Source organism: Leptonychotes weddellii, chromosome X, assembly GCF_054177405.1.
Source record: "Leptonychotes weddellii isolate Sample4059 chromosome X, ASM5417740v2, whole genome shotgun sequence".
NCBI lineage: Eukaryota > Metazoa > Chordata > Mammalia > Carnivora > Phocidae > Leptonychotes > Leptonychotes weddellii.
This window is the reverse complement of record NC_138385.1, coordinates 18,263,184-18,277,000: the sequence shown is the minus strand read 5'-3', so window position 1 is coordinate 18,277,000 and position 13,817 is coordinate 18,263,184. Positions and strand designations below refer to the sequence as shown.

At 39.6% G+C, this 13,817-nt stretch overlaps 1 protein-coding gene across 8 annotated transcripts in view; it reads right to left on the bottom strand.

The window, feature by feature from the left end:
- The window catches only part of SMARCA1 (SNF2 related chromatin remodeling ATPase 1), a 265,313-nt gene extending 255,717 nt beyond the window's left edge, over nucleotides 1–9,596 (bottom strand). For 7 of the 8 annotated variants that reach the window (XM_081808281.1, XM_031027442.2, XM_006727341.3 and 4 more), the window contains exons 1-5: nucleotides 9,281–9,595; nucleotides 4,258–4,344; nucleotides 949–1,115; nucleotides 531–631; nucleotides 122–222 (exon numbers count right to left, since the gene is read on the bottom strand). In XM_081808281.1, the coding sequence (XP_081664407.1) occupies nucleotides 122–222; nucleotides 531–631; nucleotides 949–1,115; nucleotides 4,258–4,344; nucleotides 9,281–9,445 (621 nt within the window). In that variant the 5' untranslated portion in view covers nucleotides 9,446–9,595. Of the gene's footprint in view, nucleotides 1–121; nucleotides 223–530; nucleotides 632–948; nucleotides 1,116–4,257; nucleotides 4,345–9,280 lie in introns of all 8 variants that reach the window. The other variant, XM_081808280.1, reaches the window with a different exon arrangement.
- Between the last annotated feature and the right edge of the window lie 4,221 nt (nucleotides 9,597–13,817).

Genomic DNA, 13,817 nt, shown 5'->3' with positions numbered 1-13,817 from the left:
TTTACATTATAACTAAATAAAGCAATTAGCCTCCAGGCCTCAGGGGGACAATACAGCTCAGGTATTTCAAATTTACATAAAAATTGATAACTGAGATTGTTTTTAGCTATCAACTCCTTACCATTTCATCTGCCAAGATACCATTGACTCCATTTTCATACAAAGAGATCAACCAGTTCAGCCCCCGAATCTGATAATCTCTCAGTGGTCCTCCTTTCACATCTGAAAAAGAAATCAAGACATCTCATACTTTCATTAATACAATCAACTACAGGGGTGCCTGGGTGGCTCAGTTGGTTAAGCATCTGCCTTCCGCTCAGGTCATGATCCTGGGGTCCTGGGATCGAGCCCCAGGTGTGGCTCCCTGCTCAGTGAGGAGTCTGCTTCTCCCTCTGTCCCCCTTCTCGTGCTCTCTCATGCGCGTTCTTTCTCTCAAATAAATAAATAAAACCTTTAAAAAATATATAATCAAGTATATAATTTTTCTAAAACCAAATTGGAAAAAAATACCAACATAATAAGATACTTACATGAAGGTGACACCTCAAATCTAACACACACATTAGATGTTTTCCGACTCTCTGAGAGTAGCTCTTCATCTTCTTCTTGTTCTGTGCGCCTGTGGCGGTAGCTGAAATGAAAACAAATACCTTTATATTCAACCCAAATGCTAAGCTGTCAGTTAAGTCACTACACATTGCTAATGTCTGTCATGAAAAAAAAATGGGTTATCTAAGGTCTTGCTTAGAAGTTGGTAGAACCAGCGTACATTTTTATTGATTTCTAGTGAAAATGGTTGCCTCCAAAACTTACTTACACTGACAATAACCTTATTCTTTTAATACAGAATTATACTGAGTAAGTAAAGAGGGAATGAGAATATAAGAGGAGGGAGAAGTGGGGACAGGAGGAAGAGAGGGAATAAAGTAGAGAGAGATGCCAACGTACTCTCCAGCAGAAATTAAGGTCTGCTTGTCATCTTTCTTTATTCGAGGACGTCCCAATTTCATGTTCAGAGGAGATGTTGGAGATTTCTGTGCTGAAGGTTGAATGAAATGTGCAAAAAGTTCTGTCTGCTTTAATAAAAATTCAAATCTCTTTGCTCGGTCTGCTTTCTAATGTACAAAACAAAAGAAAAAGTAATGATTTTCTTTTGTATTCAAGGTTATTTAACAAAGACTTATATTGCCCTTCTACTTTGTACTATGTTCTAAGCACTTTAAACATACTAACTCATTTAATTCTCTTCGTAAACTTATGAGGTGGGTACTAATATTCTCTCCATTTTACAGATGATAAAAGTAAAGCACGGAGAGGGTAACTAACTTGCCCAAGTTCCCACAGCTAGTAAGCAGAATTTGAAAATGGCATTTTCAGACAGTTTGAATAGAAGCCAAGTGATTTAAAAGCAGTAAATGCCCCAATAAAAAGTACCCTGCTTAAAGAGTCAGGGCCAAAAAGCAAATCCTCTTTCCAAAACATAACAATTTTCTTTTCCTAGTGAACAAAATAAAGCATCATAAGATACAATATATCCTAAATACAGAAATATAAATTATTAGCTATGATATACATATACCATAAACTGAACTCTTAAGAATTTTCAAGTTGCATCTAGGAATAATTATTAACATCTTAGAATACAGTGTCATCCTGTCTCAAAATATTGTGAATGTGTGGTACAATAATGTAATAAATATTTCTCTCTTCAATTACAATAATCTGGAAAATTGCACTTTTTTAAAGATTTTATTTATTTGAGAGAGAGAGAAAGAGAGTACAAGAGTGGGGAAAAGGGCAGAAGGACAAGCAGACTCCCCGCCAAGCACAAAGCCCGATGTGGGGCTTGATCCCAGGGCCCCGAGATCATGTCCTGAGCCAAAGTCAAACACTTAACTGACTGAGCCACCCAGGTGCCCCTGGAAAATTGCACTTTATGCTAATAATATAAAAAGTATGTCTCCAAAGTGAGCAGGATTTGGAGGAAAAATATATACACACACGTAAGTAAAACAGTTAATGTATATTAACTATTAAAAATTGGTATGTATTATAATTTCTCAATAAATTGTAAAAGGGCATAAAACTTATACCACATTAGTGAAATAAAACTTCACTAAAAAATCTTAGAAGACCAAAAGATGTATACATCATTCTAGATAAAGAAAAAAATGAAAATTATTTTTTAATTCCCAATCACTTTCTGACCACAGGGTAGAGAATATTTGATTGCTAATGAAGGTTGCATAATTAATAACACCAGAAACGTACAAGAGTTCATTAACATAAACACAAGAATTAGACAAATATATTCAGACCAGAAATTGGAAGGAGGCCAAAACTTTTCCATTTTATGTTATCCTCACTGGAATGTTGTTTTTAGAGTTGTTAAAACATTAACTGTCTGCGTTAGATGTGACCTTAGACATTTAGGCATGGATTTTGGTAAAATCACTATGAGCAGCCAAAAAATATACTTCATCTCTACTCATTTTTATAATATTACTGCAAAAACAATCCCTCAACAAAAAAGTTCAGTTCCAACTAAAATGAAAACTAAAATATAGATTTTAGTGAATAAAAATTTTTTAAAAATGAAAAATTAAATTAAATATATGGCAAAGCAGTAGGTGAGCATCATTGAGATTATACTGCTTAAATATGTAATATTTCCAGGTACCAGGCAAATGTCCTCCAGAAAATGTGTTACTATATTATGTTTTACAATGTGTAACGTTCATTAATATATTCAAAGCAAGAAGAGAGGAAGAAAAAAATACCAGTCTGGCTCTGCGACCTGCTTTCTTTCAGCCAATATTTTTATTTTTAGCATAAAACATCTTATGATGGAAGTGGCAGGGTGGCTCAGTCAGTTGAACATCTGACTCTTGGTTTTGGCTTGGGTTGTGATCTTGGGGTCCTGAGATCCAGCCCCCGGGTCTGGACTCTGGGCTCTGTACTCAGTGGGGAGTCTGCTTGAGGATTCTCTCTCCTCCTCTCCCTTTACCCCTCCCCCAGCTTGCTTGTGCGCCTTGTTCTCTCAAATAAATGGATAAATCTTAAAAAAAAAAAAAAAGAAAAGAAAATCTGGGGCACCTGGGTGGCTCAATCAGTTAAGTGTCCAACTCTTGATTTCGGCTCAGGTCATGATCTCAGGGTCCTGGGATGGGGCCCCACACTGGGCTCTGGACTCAGCAGGAAATCTGCTTGAGGATTCTCTCCTTCTCCCTCTCCCCCTCCGTCAAATAAATAAATAAATCTTTAAAAAAAAACATCTTAAGGGCAGCTGTGTGGCTCAGTCACTTAAGCGTCTGTCTTTGGCTCAGGTCATCATCCCAGGATCCTGGGATCGAGGCGGATGGCGGATTGGGCTCCCTGCTCAGCAGGGAGTCTGCTTCTCCCTCGCCCTCTCCCTCCTCCACCCCCCTCACACTCTCTCTTACACTCTCTCACAAATAAATAAAATCTTTTTAAAAATCTTATCATGGGGGGCGCCTGGGTGGCTCAGTTGGTTAAGCACCTGTCTTCAGCTCAGGTCATTATTCTGGAGTCCCGGGATTGAGTCCCACATCGGGCTTCCTGCTCGGCGGGGAGTCTGCTTCTCCCTCTGACCCTCCCCCTCTCATGCTCTCTGTCTCCCATTCTCTCTCTCAGATAAATAAATAAAATCTTAAAAAAAAAAGATTTAAAAAAAAAATCTTATTATGGGATAAAGAGCACTGAACAAAAGTGAAGAGATATGACTTCTGTTCCCAACTATTCCATATAGTTTCTCTGATCCTTATTTTCTCATCTGAAAACAAAGAGATTCATTTATTCAACAAAATCTACTATGATGAGGCTGCCTGGGTAGCCCAGTGGGTTGGGCATCTGACTTTGGCTCAGATCATGATCTCTGAGTCCTGGGATCAAGCCTCGAGCCCCGAGTCCCGCATTAGGCTCCCCAGTCAGCAGGAAGTCTGCTTGTCCTTCTCCCTCTGCCTCTGCCCCTCCCGCTGGCTTGTGCTCTCTGTCTCTCAAATAAAAAAAATATTTTTTTAAAAATCTATTATGACTGATTATATATTAAATTACTTTCCAATTCTAAAATCTATGATCCTGTATTCATTATACACACACATGAATTTTTTCAGTCTTTCACATCTCCTCTGTAAAAATCAACTACGGTGAAACTAATGTAAGATTAAGTAACAACTATACTTCAATAAGAAAAAAATCAACTATAGTATTCACTATCCTACCCAAGAATATATTTACCATTTTCTCTTCATATTCTGGGTCCATTTCCTTTTCAGATTTAGAAGCTTTAGCAGCAAGTTTGAGTTGAAACAAAGAAACATTTTTCTAGAATTTCAAAAAAAAAAAAAAATAAGCCATCAAATTACAAAGCAATATCTTAAAAGTGGTCAACATTTTCATTTGAAGAAAGTAAAAAATAATTAAATACTAAATAAATAAATGAACATGGGCCACACATAGACCAATGATGAGAGCATGTCATGAAGCAGGGCTTATAATTAATCCAGTTCTGTGCACCTGAGGTCCAATAAAAAAATCTGAATTCTTAAAACCAGAGAAATAACATTAATTAAAATAAACACCAAAAGGTGAAACATCAAGCCTTTTCACCTATTTTTTAATTTAAAGCATAAAAAAGCATATAACCATTGAATAGAAGATTTAAAATCTAGAATATGCTAATATTATCAATCACAAACCAAAAAATTCAAGGAAAGTAAATATTAATTCTCAGAAACACTTCTTTATGTAATGGAAATAAGCCAGACTTTCAGAAGAAGACTGTGGTTTCTGTTCCTGAAAAGACACTTTTTATTGTTTTCATATTCTAGTCAGAACATTTAAACTTTTTTATATAATGCAATGTGTTCATTTCTATTTAAATAATAAAACAGTACAGTTTCAAACTTTTGATTTATGTTAATTTTCTCCAACTGGAAAGAAAAGTATTTTAAACCATATTACATAAACATTTTGTAGAAGCAGTTTCTCAATGCTATCAACTATTAACCGTTGATATTTAAAAAGTTGTAATTTAGTGAAAACTGGCATAAATCAGCTTCTTAAAAATACTGAAATTATCTGGAGGGTGATTTCATGAATGCCATCCTTAGTAAAGATAAGCTTGTACTTGTAAATATAAATAGGCATATAAAATATACCTCCTTCCCTGTAAGAAATAGAGAAATAAAATAATAAAAACACAAATCTACACCTTAGTACCAGAGCCAAGAGTATTTCATTTTTAACACAGACTTTGTACAAGTCAAAACACAAATGTTTGTGAAAACTAAAGAAATTATGTCCATTTTATCATGGCTTTTGTCAACCAGTTTCTGAAAACTTAGGTCCTAAATCAACAACAGAATGTGATCTTAAACATAAGAAAGACAGGACTCCGGGGTGGCTCAGTCGTTGAGCGTCTGCCTTTGGCTCAGGTCATGAGACCGGGGTCCTGGGATGGAGCCCCACATCGGGCTCCCTGCTCTGCGGGAGGCCTGCCTCTCCCACTCCCCCTGCTTGTGTTCCCTCTCTTGCTGTGTCTCTGTCAAATAAATAAAATCTTTAAAAAAAAAAAAAAGACATGACTCCGATAGTTCATGAGTATGTCTTCCAACATTTACTGAAATTTCTAATTTGAGAAAATCCAAACGAAGATTATGGAATTTGACCCTTGTCAGGGTTCTACTTTGAAGCACTGATCAGATACTGTTCAGTTATTCTTAACCCAAATAATAGCCATCTTGACTTAAGCACCTCATATGTATATATCGTCTTGTGGGATGTTTTGAATGTAATCCTGGATGGGCAAGGATAGAAAACTGCTAAAATTCTCTCAATCCCACACTTTCAAACTGTCACATATACTATAAATCTGATTTTATTTTCAAAGCAACAAGTAAAGGAAAACTGGGTAAAAAAAAAAATCACACCTTTATCATTACCTGAAAAGCTATATGTAGTTTTCTAGCTTTCAAAACAGTCAAAATTACTTCCCCTCATATACACAAGTGTATATCTAATAATGTGGGACATAGATTTTACTTATGGAAAAATTAAAGCTTTAATTAGAAAAAATTTCACTCAATACTCTTGCCTACCTTGTGGTAGAATACCATAAAATTTAATTATATGCTGATTAAAATTCCTAATCTTGAGCAGTGCTATTAAACGCTGTGGGTAATTACTTAATTGGCACTATCTTCCACAACAAATTTTAAAATACCTACCTTCTAAACCTTCTCCTTTGTATATTTTCAAAAATACACTTCTCACACAAGATAAAAAGTGACTAAGATATTCTAATGAATTTCTTATAGATTTTTTTTTAAGATTTTATTTATTTATTTGACAGAGAGAACACAAGTAGGCAGAGTGGTAGACAGAGGGAGAGGGAGAAGCAGACTCCCCGCTGAGCAGGGAGCCCGACGCGGGGCTCGATCCCAGGACTCTGGGATCATGACCTGAGCCGAAGGCAGACGCTTAACGACTGAGCCACCCACGCACCCCAATTTCTTATAGATTTTATTATCTGGTAGTTTAGATGCCATGAGAATACAGCATAAGGTCATCAGGATGCCCTGTCTTCAAGACCATGACCTTTTTCTTGATGTTTTCATTACCAAAAATACCAACTCCAACTTCCAGTGTTAGGTTATCCAACTATCACTTGAACCCAAGTAAGTTCAAGAACCAGAAGACAAGCAAAAATACCTTTCTGTCGCTGAATGTCACAAGTCAATCTACTAATTATGCATCACAAAATGCTCTTCTTCAGAGCCGATTTTCTTTTATTTGATACACAATTCTAGCAAGTTCGATAATCTGGCTTGCCATACTACAGAGAAAAGCAGCAGCAAATGACATGGGAAAGACCACTAGAAGAAGGGACAATGTAAACAGCAGGAAAGGATGGCAGAAGCCCAGGACTACAACATGAGTTCCACCGCAATAACATCCCTTTTCCTTACTATTCAGGTGTGATTACTTCCCTCTGCCTGCATCACTTGTACTTTTGTCTTTTTGTATTTTTACAGTTGTTTTAAATGGTTTTATGGTTTTATAACATCTATGTCCTTTATTATAAATTCTTTCTGATGAAAGTAGTAAAAAATGATAGCTAACAGCCTGACAATTGAAGAAGGAGAGAGAAAAATCATTAAGAAAATCAACACAATACTGGAACTGTCTGGGAAGTGGTTATTTAATTGAGGGGAAACAGCACCTCAAATGCCTTTGTATCACTTCCAGAGTACAACAACTAATGAACATGAGGAACACGTTAATCTGCACTTTCAGTACATCACTTAAGGAGTCAAGGGAGTGATCTATTTAGATTTGGCGGGGGGGGGGGGGGGGGGGGCCAAATTACTTTATTTGAAGGAATGACACAAATGAAAGAACTTAAATAGATGGTTTGGTACTCTTTAGATTTTTCAGGAAAAATAAAAAAGATGCAGTGACTAGAGTAATAAACTTCAGGTATTCAAAAAGTTCCTGCCATGCAACACCTCATTTCCCTATGCTGAGCAGACAAATGAGGCATTATTAGGCAATTTCTGATGAAGTTACAGAATTCATGAATAGCTATGTATCAATTCAGTGTTTGTTACATAGGTTTTTTATTAATTCCCAATCTTTTCACAATTCAAAAAATTTACACAATCTGGAAATTCAGCAACCTTTACTGCCATACAAAAGATAGTTTAGCCCTTACATTTGCCCAGTCTAGGGAATAAAAGGCACCTAGACTCATGTCTGAATTCCCCAATATTTGATTTTATATTGATACTTGGTATTTGACCCATCTTTACAATATTGTCTTACTGATCCAAGTACCACAAAGATCTTAAAATGTGCATGTTTTCTACGGTTTTCACTTAGCACTACAATTGTCTGTTTAGTCAACCTTGTAACAGTAAAATGTCACTTAAACAACTGCTGCATTTAAAATTAATGCATGGCAAAAGCTGTTAATTTCCCTCAAAAGCTTTTCATTTGGTCGTATCATATCAGGTAATGATTCAGACAAAGCCACTTGAGATCTCTAAAGCATAATTTTAATTACCTACCATTTTTTTAATTGTGATAGGTCTACTCGTAAATGGAAAAAAATCCACCCATAAAAGATCCATTCTACAATTTTATTATACATCAACAATCCTTATGTCCCATCCTATTTTTCATTTCAAATTTTGAACGTGTTTCATAGTTTCATTTGCATGTCTTGGTCCATATGAGAGATGCCTTATGGAGATAATACATATTTTCTAGATTTGGCTTTAATAAGGTATCTGAGCGGTCCCCTTATGTATGTTAGCAGTTCATCTTATCGACGCTGGGTTAAAGAAAAAAAAAAATAAAATAAAAATAAAAAGCCCTGCGTGTGTCCAGGCGCCAGCAGCGCCCACTAGGAGAGGGAGGCGGAAGCCTGGAAGGCTTGGGGCCCCATTGGGGGACCATTTGGGTGGCCCCAGAGTGAAACACTATACCGTCGGGGGCGGGGCAGGAGAGGGTGAGGGTGCACACGTTGGAAATTTTCCTAAGCCAGCGTCCACGATTCCTCAGTTTGGGGTTTGGATGGCGGGCGGGGGGGGGCGGGTAGGACGCGGAGAGCTCATTTTCTCGGGGTGACACCCCCGCTTCAGCAGGCGGGACCAAACGAACAAGGGATGATTTTTTTGCTGCCACCTAAAAGGCCGACATTGTCATTCAAAAAAACAAGTCTCTCCTATCGTCCTCCTCCTCCCAACCACCAGCACCTTAAAATTCAAATTTAAAAAAATAAGCCCCAGCAGAACCCCTTTTGCGCGGGTGTGGGATTGAAGGGCCCAGATTTCCCAGGCAGAGGCCGACGGGAAGGGGGGGGAGAGGGAGCGAGCGAGAGGAGAGGGAGAGGCGGAGGCTTTTTCCTGCACAGCCCCATCCCCCACCCTGTTACCCCAGTTCCGGGAATGTGAATGGGGCCGGGGGCTGTCCAGGGGCTCCAAAGCCCCCAACTCCCGGGATAACGGGCACCCTCCACCCCGCGCCGCGCCCAGCCCCGCCCCCGCCCTCCAGGCGGCAAGGAGGAAAGGGGGAGGGGAGCGAATGCTAGACTGTTCCGCCGCCCCCCACCCCCAGCGCGCCCTCGGCCCCCATCCCCGTGGAGCTCCGCCGGTACCTGTCGGCGCCGAAAGGTCAGGGCTTGGGCCCCTCGGAGGGGCCCGGCTCAGAATTTGCTCACCAAATACACACACACACACACCCCCTTCCTATTTACCTCCTTCTTCTTCTCGCTCTTCTCCGTGGCCACGGTGGCTTCGGTGGCTGCGGCGGCCGCTCCCTCCTCCTTAGAGGTGGATGGCCCCGGCTGCTCGTCCTCTATGACCACGATTGTGGCGGTCGCATTAGCGGCGGCTGCCACTGCAGCGGAGTCCGGCTCCATGGCGTTGGAGCGGGAACGAGAAGGGGGACGAGGAAGGGGACGAGGGCTCCTGGGCGGCGGCAGTGGCTGCACTGGAAAGAGCTAGATGGAGCAGGGGTGGGGAATCACTCCGCTTCCAACCCCTTCGCTCAGCCCCCCCTTCTTTAAATAACCCTCAACCCTGCCCCACTTCCGTCCACCCACCCTACGTCATGGCCTCCCCCCCGTCACCCTCCCCCCTTCCTCCACCCCCCCTCAACGATCGCGAGACTCCCCCTCCCCACCCAGAGCCCGGGCCGGCCCCGCACGACCAACTGTTGCCTGAGTGTGGGGCGCGGACTGGGGTAGAGGCGGGAACCCACAAGCCGGCGGCTCCCTAAAAATCTCCTTTCCCACACGCCCCCAACAGTCAGCCTGAGCTCCCCTCGCAGATGTGTGCAGAAGGAATCCTCTTTCCCTTAAATCTGCTCTTTGTACCTCAGGGCGCTCTCCCCTTCTTGCACAAAGAACTTTTCCTCTGCTTGTAATTGCACTGCAAAAGGTCTTTCTCACCATTTGCAAAGCCCAGAACCCCTCTGGGGACTGCCCTTTCCCAGATCTCGAAAGGGGGATTGGTGGTGCTATTCCCACCTTTGTAAATTCTGCAGAAGGAGAAGCACTCCTTGAATCTCCTGATTGCAGCTGCAAACATTCTCTTACAAGGCAAAGCATGACTCTAGGGTTTTATGTATATTGCTCTATTTGCAACTCTGATACTTCTCAGATGGCCAATGTGCAGGGGCCCTTCTTTTGCCTTTTGCCTTCACCACTGAATTTTAAAACTCCTGCAGGGAGACAAGGTCAAGGGACTCACAGAACCTGGGGCAAATCATGGTAGGTACCCAATATTTGTAATTGGATTGAATTACTGTGAGTTTTTTGGTGTGTGTTCTTTTTGTACCCCTGTTATTAAGTAGTAATTAAATACCAATAATATGCATGATTATGGATATAAAAGTATTTTGTAAAGGGTGGGACAGTATGCAATGTCAATTATTAAATATTATTGTTTTTATTTCTCACTATTTATTTTGATCAATTACGGGAAGATTTACATCTTAGTTTTTAAATTCAGTCATTAGGGAGGAAAGACAGCAAAACATGCCAAAAACAGTAGACCAAACAACAATCACAAAATCTGCAATTTCCAAAGTGAAGCAAATACTTTTCAAAGAGTAAAGAAATGATTACTTTCCCTCAACACACCTTCCTAAATTACCGACTAAAATCAAGTATGATTTCTGTGAATGGAAGGAAGGCACACAATTGCCCCCCAAATATCTCTTTTTCCTGGAGATAGTAGCCTAAATCCTTTTTGTTTTAAAGCTGCCACTCCTTAGTATGCAAAACCTTTGTGACATTTTAGCTACTATTGGTCATTTACACCTTAGTGTGAAGGAGTGTGAGATCCTGTCCAGGGACTGGTTTTACACAGAAACACAGAGAAGTGTTTAGAGGAAAAGAGCAAGACACTGGTGACTGAAGGAGTGTGCCACTGAGACTGGTGGTGCTAGCTTTGCTCTGATTTTACTTTCATTATGTTCTTATCATTTGCCCTTGTTTCCCATCCTGAAGTACACCTGTGTACTATGCAATGGGTATAGGGAGTCTCAGTATAACAATGATTCATATTTCTGGAGCATCAACCTTAGTCAAAACGTGAGACGGAATTAAGTCACTTAACTGATCACTTGAAACACTATTTTTTCTATTAAACGTGCAGACGTATTAAGGAATGAGCTACAGAGTTTGAACCGTCTCCAAATAAAAGCTTGAGACTTCCAGTTAGACGTCCTACCCCTTCCCCACCACCTGTTCTGTCTCCTCAGTCATTAAAAGTCGTTTGGTGGGGAATTCTGTTCAGGAAGGACTGAAAGCAAAGGATGCTGCAATGCATGCATCCACCTGACTTGAGAAGGATCCTCCTAGACAAGCAGAATGGAAGATTTCTTTTTCACCAAACTATAGCTATAAGAGGATAGAATTCCCCTTTCCTTGCCTGGGGCTTCAAAGGAAAAGGGGATCAGTAAATACTTGTTATGTACTCTGTGTTCCTGCTAGTGAAGATACTTTGTTACATTGTATTTCTCATTGCCAATGTAGGGTATTTGGGTTACATCGTGGGCTAAATGCATTTTGTGAGGACATCTGGGAAACTCACATCCCTTTATAATACCTTTTCTGTGGAAATGTATTCCAAGTTCCAAAAAAATAATTTAGAAATTAATATGGGGGACAGAACATATTTGTATGTTGGCAATTTTCCATGTATGTATAATGTGATCCTTACTTTTTCAGGATGACGTGGATGAAAGTGCTACCAAGTAATGAGTTTGGCTGGAAAGGTCAATGCTTGGTCCATAGACCTTGCTTCAGGATTCATGTAAATATTGCCCTTTGGCTTGTGGCAACAGCTGCTATTTACAGAGCATGTGCTATCCTTATTTGCAAATCTGCCTAAAATTCATGATCTGTAGACTTTGTTCAACAAGAGTCACCTCATTTCTGAACCTACTCAACACCTTGCTCTATCTGCTACTACTTCCTCCTATTTTGTCTTTTCATTTGAAATGGTCTTTAATTGCTATACTCCAGTAAGGTAGGAGAATAAAGCAAAATTTTATAGAGGACCTTGGAGCCATATTTGAGAACCTCGACCAATCTTAGTCTACTGAACAATACATCCATTTTGGCAGATTGTGAATATTGCAGAAGTTATTCCATAGTCATTTTGTACAGCCAAATTCAGTAGCTGCCAGAATGCGTGTGCAGTGGTGGTATTAAGTACTTTTATAAAGTTCATGAAGGCAAGGTCAAAGACTTGGTGTTCATTTTCTTATCCTGTATCTGGAATTTATCACTGAAACCACAGTATGACTTAAAACTACATTGTGATCCCACTTATCAATGTTCTTCAGAAGCTGGTACAAAGGATTCTGGTCACAGTATCTTGCTTACAACTATAGTAACAATTCTGTTCACAGCAGTAAACTTTCTCACCATTCTTCTTGAAGACATGTATGATAGTGGCATTTTTGAAAATGTGGTATTTCCTTGGTGCTCTATATATTAAGGAAAAGGTAATCGTAATGGCTAGTATGCATCAACCATTTTTTGAGCACCCACTATTGCATCAAGCACTGTGCTAGGTTCCTGACATATGATATTGCTAATCCTCCTGGTAATTTTATGAAATAAATGTTATGATCCCTATTTTACAGATCAGAAAATGGAGACTGAGGCTACATAACTCATCCAAGGTCTCACAGCTAGTGACAAAAGCCAGATTCAAATCCCAGACCGGCTGGCTCCAAACTTCATCTTTCCACTTCACCTTTATTAAGTTCTCTGTTCTTCACGGGGCTTCCTGCTTGACAATAGAAATCATATTGAGAAAATTACTAAAAATATTTCTGCCATCTGTCTCCATAGTGTTCCCTCTGGATTTATGAGGAGACACTGTCACTCTTCAGGCTCTGGTAGTATGCACAGCCAGATAATTGCTTTAGTTCCACAGAAAAGTTGCTGTAAGGTGGAGGTTAGAGAATAACTTGGGATTCTTGCATGGCTTGTACCCAAAGTAAATTCTCAGAAGAGTAATGGGACTCAGGACACAGTGCAGGGTCAGGGAAAACCTAACTGAAACAACGTAAATGTGCAAGAGGAAGTGTTTGCAAAATGTTGTACAAAACATCCGTAAATGGAATACTATACAATCATTATGAATGATTATGGAAGTACGTATCTGTTGGCATGGAAATATGCTGCTAATAGATCTTTTGTTTTCAGTTTTTCAAGTTTTTCATTTTATTTGTTTCATTATGTGTATATAAAGTATTTGAAAAAAATTAAGTATTTGAGTCTCAACAGTCGAAATTATGTTTAAATATATACTCATAGAATCTCTACTACAACACTGCCTTATCTTTTTCCTACTCCCAACAAGTAGCCACTTCAGTATTCTTTTTGGTTGTATTTCCCATTTTTACACCAAAACCTGGCTATGTCCGGTTCTCCACATATAGTGGAGATCACTCCATATTAGATTAGTAGTCTTTCTCGGACTTTTTATAGCTCCACATTATATAATCATGTGTCTCCCCTCATTTCCTAGGTCGTTTTCATCAAGGCAAGTCAATATGACAAATTCTGCCAAATAGGATAGGAGTAGAATAGATGTCTCTCTTCTAGGCCAATTGTGTAAGAGCCAATTTGTGACCTTGCTCCCTGTTCCTTTGCAGTCATGATCACAGAGGCCCCTAATATATTGTTGAGTGAAAAAAGGCAAGCAACAAAATAGAATGATCCCATTTTTGAAAAGCAAGAAAGAAAGGAAGAAAGAAACTGTTTACAC